Source organism: Sinocyclocheilus rhinocerous, unplaced genomic scaffold, assembly GCF_001515625.1.
Source record: "Sinocyclocheilus rhinocerous isolate Xijiao unplaced genomic scaffold, SAMN03320098_v1.1 scaffold763, whole genome shotgun sequence".
NCBI classification, from domain to species: domain Eukaryota; kingdom Metazoa; phylum Chordata; class Actinopteri; order Cypriniformes; family Cyprinidae; genus Sinocyclocheilus; species Sinocyclocheilus rhinocerous.
In genome coordinates, this window is record NW_015627234.1 from 186750 (window position 1) to 196231 (window position 9482).

Sequence of the window (9482 nt, forward strand, 5' to 3'; positions counted from 1 at the left end):
TAAAACCCCAATAATCATACTTGATCTTATGCATAAGCTACAGATTCTTAAAGGAATCGTTTACCCAAAAATAAAAATGGTCATACTTTACTTCCCTGCATGTCGTTCCTAACCTGTATGACCTTGTTTCTTCTGTGAAACACAACAGATGATGTTTTGTCTATTGTTGGGAACCAAAGTTTTAGTACCATTCCCAGATAGCAAGCTACCATTGAAACAATGTTAAATCAATGTTAATGCATCAAGGTTAACCACATTGAATCAACATCATGTTTGCACCCGTAATTAATGTTGAAAGAATTTGGAAATTTCATCAAAAAGTCAGTGGTAATGGCATTACATCTGTTACAATGTGATGTTGGTTCAACATTATGCTTGCACTCTCACAAAATGAAACACAACAACTACAACTGACTTGAAGCCACACAGCCTGAAATCAAATGCAAATAAAAGCCACAATAAATCTCTCAAGATCTCAGCAGAGGAGGATAAAACAACTCCACAAACAGCATTACCAGCTTCACACATTACTATTCAGAGTGACTTTTTTTCTGTCAGATGTCACAAACATAATTTTGTATAAAGTGCTAATAAAATGTTTTCATGGCAAACTCATGTTTCCTTGTTTACCTCGTAATAAAATATTTGAGCCTATAAATTGGTTCTCTTATAGTTCCTATTTTATAATATATAAGTGACCATGTTACATAAGGTAGGCTATTAAAAATCCAATTATTTATGTATCCATCTCCTCATTGTGTGTGCTCTAATCTGTGTATGTACGGGATGAAATTAGTTTAGATTTTAGAATGACTATAATAACCACTAAAAACCTAAAAGGGATATTCAGTAAAGTATAAAGTTCTATTTTACAGTGATTCCTGGTTTGAGGATCAAGCCACAAAACCAGTAATTTAATTTGTACATAAATAGCCTACATATAAAAGTATAAATAAAAATATACAGCAGAGAAGTGATATGAACATTTATTGCTTACGTACGCACGTAAGCACATTAATAATAATATTTGCTGTAGATCAGATTTAGCTGTTTTAGTAAACAAAAACATTCAAAATATATGCAAAGATATATTGCTTCAGCATTGCAAGGTTTTTATTCCCATTATCCACTTATAAAACCCCAGTTCACGCTGATGGTCAGGGGCTATTTGGTATTATTGTCTTATTTGTCTCTGCGGTTGTGCTTTAAAATAAAATTAAGACAGAATTAAGTCTTACTGAACTACAGTAATTTATCATCATATTATCATCGTCAGTTTGTGCTTATTCACCGATCCTAATGTAAATATGAAGAATATACATTTAAATATATATTATACAAAATATTATTTATTATACAAAATAGCTAAATCTCAAACAGTGGATAATTTTTTATCATCATATCGCCCAGCTCTTAAACTGCTCAATGTTATATGTCTGCTTTGAAACAGTGTGTATTGTGAAAAGCGCTATAAAATCTGACTTAAAAACGTGATATAGGTATAGACTATATCGTGGCCACTTAATACGTGAGCAGCACATATTACACAGCTCTGTTCTGCCCGAAGTAGGCTACTCGGAGATGCCGTCACCAAGTGTTTGTTTGTAACTTCATCTAACTAATTCGTCTTAAGTTCAAAAAAACATTAGCCAATTGATTCTAACTGAAATCACTGTGATTAGCGCTTAATATTTCTGTAGTACAGTCAAACAGTGTAGATCGTTCATAAAAACATACATAAAAGAATGTGCATGCTCCTGTCTCAAGCATCTATGCCAATAAGCTCTGCTGTATTATAAACCAATGAAATTTGGGGGTGGGCGGGGCGACACGTGTCGCTCCGCCCTAATGTGTCGCCCCGCCCCATCGTCCAGGCTGCTCTCTGGGGCTACTCGGCATTTTTGCAGAAATATATTGGCAACACTGTTGCCAGCTAGTTACTGTTAATTATGCAGTTCTTTACTGTAGTCTAGTTTACAGTATTTTACTTTAAAGATACCATGGACTAAATTAAAACTCGTGTTAACTAATTTAATTTTTAGAAACCGAGTTCCTTAAATTAGCCAACTACCAATTAAGTTTATAAACAAATATTTTTAACACAAACATATTAATACTTTGAACATATGTCATTTGAGTCTACTTAAAAATAATATTTCTTTAAAAAAAAAAAAGAATGAAATACAACCATTAAAATATCAAAATTTAATTTATTGCAGATAACAGCTACACTGTTAAAAATCGCTGTAAAAAAACGGCCAAATTTTGACAGTAACATGCTGTTTTCCATTAAAACAGTGCATTCTGGGTAATATTTGTCATTTTTGAAAAAGTAGCCTGCTGCACTGTAAAAAATTGCTGTAAAAAACGTCCATACTCTGACAGTTACATACTGCTTTTTCATTAAAGGGGTCATATGATGCGATTTCAAGTTTTCCTTTCTCTTTGGAGTGTTACAAGCTGATTGTGCATAGATAAGAACCCCTTTTTAGTTACACCCAGCGTCACTACCCCCTCCTACCCTGCGAATTTCGAGCCCCGGGACGCCCCCGTTGCTTAGAACAAAGCGATAAGAGTAAAATCTTTCCCCTGCACTGCGCTGGGACGGCTCGCGGGAGAGCTCGTGGGTGATTCCCATTTATATCATTAAGCAGAGGTTCAAACTCCAGTCCGAACACCACTGGCCACAAGCTTTGGGCTCTGCTCTCACAGAGAATATTTACGTATATAGCATGTTTTATTTTAGATGAACTAGAAACAAAGCTACATTTATAAAGTTTTATTTTGAAATGTAAGTCAATAACAATTGGCTGGAGCCAGAGCCAATGTTGAAACTCTTCACGCGTGGAGATCCCCAGATATAGCTACTTGCTTTTTGCCACAAAAACATGTTTGGCTGTAACAGTCAAACAAAAGTTAACGTTATAAAGTCAAGGTTTAAGAGCTCAACTAAAGCAAACACTGATCTCCATCATGGTAGTGTCCAAAACAACAACAACATCTAAATCTCGGTTAAGGCCCCGATATACTTCAAACGAAATTGAAGAATGAACTGATATGACGTCAGTTTGAACAAAATCAGGCTGAAACGAAGTTCGTTGTGAGTTTGTTTCGGCAGTTCGAAACAGCTGACCAAAGCGAACTTTCTGGGGGAGCTCGTTTTGGCTCCTAAACACCTTTGAGCTTCCATTGGTCCGTGTCGGTTACGCAATCGGTGGGTGTGTTCTGGAACTCCACCTTCTTTGACGTGCGATTGTTTTTTCCCGGTTCGTTTCTCATTCAATGGAGGTCAGACAGGAGAACATCTCCTAGTCACTAGCAACATGAACACACTGACTGGAGTGTCGTGAATAGCTGAGCTGGCACAAATATATCCGCACCTGTACGATCGCTCGCAGAGAGACATTAAAGATTCAGAGAAAGCATTTCATTCCTAGAAAGAAATTGCAACAAAGCTTGGTTATGCGGAGTTATGCAAAAAAGCGACACAGAGAAACATCCGAGACACGTTTTCCAAAGCCATGAAAAGAATAAAAGGAAAGAGTAAAGATATAAGGTGGCAAGTACCAATAAACACGTTTCAAATAAATGTTACACCATACTGCTTCTGTTGTTGTTCTTTCAATAAGTGAATTAAAACGGAATACAATAAATAAAATACATGACAAACAAAATATATTTTTTTCTATTTGTATTTTATTTTTTGCTTATAGGTTTATTTATTATACATCACGCAATCAATACACTGCATAAATAGTTACAATGAATTAATTTTAAATCTATATAACGCACATGATATGATATGATATGATAAGTGTTCATGTCTAAAAGACTGAGCTGACACAGCTTTCGTTTTTCCAATATCGGAGCATTACAGTGGCATTTATTATATATTTATTATTTTGTTCAAGAACGACCCAACACTAGTATGTATGTATATATGTATATGTATATGTATGTATATATAAGTATATGTATGTATATATACATTATTATTTATAGAGAGTAACTGTGGAGTAATGGGTGCAGCGAGATCTCTGCGTTAAGTACTTCATCACATGTGTGTGCTGCATAGCAGTGAACTGCAGAGATTTGAGTTTGTCATTTTTGTAGTTATTTCAGTGTTACACATTAAGTGTTTGTGGTTTTATACTAAAAAATATTCCTTCTCAGTGGACTCAAATTAAACAAGTTCACAGTGCTATCACCGTATGAATATAAAAAATGAAGAGCTGTGAATTAAAGGTAGAGGGCTGTAAATTAACAGTACATTACTGGCAACTCTGCTGCCAGTTAACAATAACAGTTATTTTTTTTTATAGTGTGCATTTCACATACAGCAATTAACTGTAATCAGCTTTCCAGTATTGTACTGTAATCTATTTTACAGCAATTAGTATGATTTTTAAAGGATTTTATTGGCAATTTTTTGCCAGTAAAATCTTGTAAATTCTACAGAAATTTTTAACAGTGTAGAATGCATTGTTTTCTACAGAATATTACTGTTTTTATAGAAAATGGTATGTTACTGTCAGAATTTGGCCATTTTTCTACAGCAAGGGTTTACAGTTTTGTTTCAATGGATGCTTGCAATCAGGGATTGCTTTCCATTGTGTGGACAAAAAACATTTCTCAATATATATTATTTTATGTTCCACAGGAGAAAGTCATACTGTTTTGAAATGACTTGAAGATAAGTAAATTGACAACAGAATTTACATTTTTGGGTGAACTATCCCTTTAACTTTAAATGTTTTTGTTTGGCAGTATTTTCACAGTTTTATTCAATAATATAACAACACTCACTGTAGTTTCTCCAATTTGCAGTCTAGATCCTCCAGTAGAGCAGAGAGCAGCTTCACTCCTGAGTCTCCTGGTTCATTAAAGTTCAGATTCAGTTCTCTCAGGTGTGAGGGGTTTGATCTCAGAGCTGAAATCAGAGCAGCACAGCCTTCCTCTCTAATACTACAGCGCCACAGCCTGCAGAGAAAAAGAGTAAAACAGGTAAAGTAAATAATGAATAGTCATTAGTGTTATAAAGGATTGTTATTGAGACAATGTAACACTATTCATCTTCATCTCTTCAATAAAGATGTCAGATTTGTAAAGTGTGTTTTCCTTTGTAGCAAATCAGCTCAAAGGGGAAATATGAATAATTAATTATAACTAGTTATAATTAATTATTCATATTTCCCCTTTGAGCTGATTTGCTACAAAGGAAAACACACTTTACAAATCTGACATCTTTATTGAAGAGATGAAGATGAATAGTGTTACATTGTCTCAATAACAATCCTTTATAACACTAATAACAACAAACACAATGACCTGAAGTATATGTGTGTTCATTCAAATAAAGGTTTTCCTATGAATTAATTAGAGAAGAGTCAATTTTTAAGGGCATTATGTGTCTTTCCTTAGGAGACATGGAGGGAGAGTTGCTCTGCCCGCATTTCTTTAAGCAATAAAACTAGTTTTATCAGATGGTTTGTCTTTGGTTGCCATGGAACCAGAGGCCTGTTCTGCCATTTTAAGGTGTTCGTTGCATTTCAGGGGAAGGGTCCATAGACCCCCTTAGTTGGCCCTTTGGTTAGGTGAGGCGGCGTTAGATATTATTTGTTAAATATAACAAATAGTTGTGTGTCTGATTGGTCCAAATGCTACACCTTTATAAAGTGATGGATATTCTATTTAATGGTTTATCAGTCAAATACTGTGTGCATCTCTAGTGAACACTCACACAAATCTCAATGACATTGTATTCATCCTGACATTTACAATATAATCACCATATATTTAATGAAACAGCATATTTAAAAATATATCACTCACAAGATATAATAAAATATATTTATTGAAACTACTGTAAAGCCATATTAAGTTCTAATGGGATCTTCAAACAGTGTAAGAATCATTTTTAAAGAAGATTTTCTGTATTTTGTAAATGCATTCTGCAATGTACTCAGTTAACAAATGAGAGAAGCATTTCTAGATTCTAGCAGTCACTGTATCTGAAGCCAGTGATACACATTTGTGTAATTTTACTTTTTACTCAAAACCTTATAGTTACTGAGATGTGACAACACTCACTGTAGTTTCTCCAGTTTACAGTGTGGATCCTCCAGTAGAGCAGAGAGCAGCTTCACTCCTGTTCTAATGGGATCTTCAAACAGTGTAAGAATCATTTTTAAAGAAGATTTTCTGTATTTTGTAAATGCATTCTGCAATGTACTCAGTTAACAAATGAGAGAAGCATTTCTAGATTCTAGCAGTCACTGTATCTGAAGCCAGTGATATAAAAAAAAAACACTAAAGTGCTGGTTTTGAAAAAAAAAGGCTCCATAAAAATATGTCAGTTAATAAGATGCCAATTGAAGTATTTTGTTTATATATATATATATATATATATATATAAAGGGTTTTAACTGAGGGTGAGAGGGCAACAAACAAAACTACTGCTGCAGAAAACACATTTGTGTAATTTTACTTTTTACTCAAAACCTTATAGTTACTGAGATGTGACAACACTCACTGTAGTTTCTCCAGTTTACAGTGTGGATCCTCCAGTAGAGCAGAGAGCAGCTTCACTCCTGAGTCTCCTGGTTCATTACAGCTCAGATTTAGTTCTGTCAGGTGTGAGGGGTTTGATCTCAGAGCTGAAATCAGAGCAGCACAGCCTTCCTCTCCAATACTGCAGCGCCACAGCCTGCAGAGAGTGAAGAACATGATTGATCTCTGAGATTGTGTTTAAGCTTTAGGGTGAGAGTGTGCTTGTTTGTGTGTTTGTATGAGCACTACTTTTTCTATAAACCAGGATCGGTGGTATAAACATTTCAACTTGCCAGCACAAGCACAAGCTAAGAAACTAATTGAAATGCACTCTACCTACACGATTTCCAATACTGAACTAGTTTATCATTTTCGTTCTTCAAACCTTTTGTAGTACTATATAGGCAATAATGTTAAAATAAGAGTAACAATATAGTATAATTAGTCTGGTGTTTTTTAAGATGGTGGGGTGGCTGAGAGGGCAGGGAAATTTGGAAAATAGACATCACTCTATTTTTTTTTCTCACACAGAATTAGTGAAAGTAGCATTTATGAATGTTGTCCCTCTCATTTAAATACTCTTCAAACAGATTAAAATATTCAAGACTTGGTGCCACTGAGTACTTGTAAATCTGTTATTCATGAATTGGAGAAAGATTTGTCAATTTGTAATTTTTGTAATTATTTATCTGTATGTTTTATTTTGGATTATACTTATGTACTTTGTTTTTTAATGGTCTATAAGTGTATTTACAAATATACATTATAATTAATATTTAATTATAATAATTTTATTTGATCATTTATATGTTGTGACGTGTGTGGTAGTTTACAATGGGGCTAAAGGTGGACCCATGTAAAAGGCACATTTAAAATGATTACAGACCTATGTAGCAAATGAGAATCATTAAAATTACAGGCTTATATTTTGAGTAGGGATGCCCGATACTGCGCCCCTGTACTCCTACTCGTACTCATAAAAATGATCCAATACCAAATGCCGATACCACGCAGCGTGTGAACAGTGCTGGGAAGTGTGAGCAGACAAAGAAACACAGATAACAGAACAAACAGGGAGTAGAATGGAGTTATTAGAGATTAAGGATCTCTATGAAGTACATGTATGTAATTAATATAATGTTAACATTCAATATTCACGCCTGCATAGCCTGTGCGCGAGCTGATAAGCAGAGTGGATTAAGCGCGCAAATCCCATTCTCACAGACAGCACTGGAATGTTTTTAGCTCGGTCGGATATGTCAAAAGCAAGTAAGTAAAACAATGCACAAGTTACTAAATTTACTTGACGGTAAGGAGAGATAGGGAGAGAGAGAGAGAGAGAGAGAGAGAGAGAGTGATACTAATGCGAGTAATGCAAGCACGCACACTTCTGTTGCGTGATCTTTATTGCTGTTTGCTCACTTAGCACATGCATAATTTAGATTAAAACCAAATCGTCAATATAAAACAAACAAAAAATTTAAAGGAATTCACTATAAACAACATTTAATTTAAACGTCAAGCATACAGGACTTTATCGAAATGGAAAGTGAAACTCTCTCATTCTGTACCAAAACAAATGTGTGCACGCGTTGGACATGTTTTGCCTGTTGACGTTAATTGCATTATATAAGTCGCTTTGGAATATAAGTCACATCACGTTTCAGATGATAAACAATGAGACTTATGTTTCAGAAAATATGTTCATCGCTGTTACAAGATTTATATATAAAGTAATTCCTTGCATTATTACAGGAAAAAGTCTTGTGATTACAGTACTGAGCCGCTGCAATGGAGCAGCTCTAATGTGCTATTAACTTAAATATATAGTACTATAGAGCAAAAAAAAAAAAAAAAAGAAGAAGAAGAATAGTGAAAGAAACAAAAGCTTGTAGAATACATATTAATGGGCATAATTAAGTATGAAAATAACTTAAGGAAATGAACTAAGCCAACTAAAATTATACATTTTCTTTTGGTTTCTGTACCCAGTATTTTTTTTAAATGATAAATGCAATGAAAATACACACAGTAAATTCCCGAGTTTTAAATTAACACTGCTCAGAGCATATATGGTCCCACTCTAAAAGAGTGTTAAAGTAACACTGAAGCAGTGTTAAAGTAACGACTTTTTAAGTTTAACTTTGGCTGGCACATTGGTGTGTATTAAACACATATGTGATGGGAAGGAACTTATGATAAAATCATGTCATGTGTCTGAGTCTCTGATTGCGATTTATCTAAAACTGTTGTGCTTTTATGATTTCTATGTTGTTGCAGTTATGTGAGATAACAATGTGAGAAAAACTTTATAAGTGACTTTTATTAATATGGCTCATAAAGAGGCTTAAATTCTGGCACTCATAGACATGAAGAATCGGCATGTGAATCTCAGCAATGGTGACAAAATATTCTGATAATGTTTATGTGATTTTTGAATGTGACAAAACAAGGCAGTAAAAAGTCACAACAAAAAATAAAAGCAAATAGTAAAAAGAAAAGAACATACTAAGACAATGCAGCTGCATAATTTATTCATGTCGCAATGCATGCTGGGAGCCATGGATGAGTTATGATTGGTGCACCCAGAATGCACTGCAGCATGAATCTGTCTGAGATTGTTTGAGTTTCATATGCTGATTCTTGATGTCTGCGTGTCTAAACAGTACAGATGTTCTATACTGGTGTGCAAAGTGTTTTTAAAGCTCTTCATATTATTTCATGTGATCAATAACATAAACTATATTACTCATTACCACTGATGACATCAGTGAACCTGAAAAAAAACAGCCAACACAATCAAAACCCATTTTCTCTTGGCTTTTCTTAGCTTAACCAATGTGTTTCATAAACACAGCTACACCAACCAGAGAAAAACTAATTTTAAGAAGTCAAGGGTCAAGAGCCCAACTAAAGCAAACGCTTATCTCCAC

The 9482-nt window shown here is 34.4% G+C and overlaps 1 protein-coding gene across 1 annotated transcript in view; it reads right to left on the reverse strand.

The window, feature by feature from the left end:
• The window catches only part of LOC107723815 (NACHT, LRR and PYD domains-containing protein 3-like), a 37928-nt gene that overhangs the window by 3033 nt on the left and 25413 nt on the right, over positions 1 to 9482 (reverse strand). The window contains exons 10-11 of the mRNA XM_016532521.1: positions 6533 to 6706; positions 4807 to 4980 (exon numbers count right to left, since the gene is read on the reverse strand). Of these exons, the coding sequence (XP_016388007.1) occupies positions 4807 to 4980; positions 6533 to 6706 (348 nt within the window). The remainder of the gene's footprint in view (positions 1 to 4806; positions 4981 to 6532; positions 6707 to 9482) is intronic.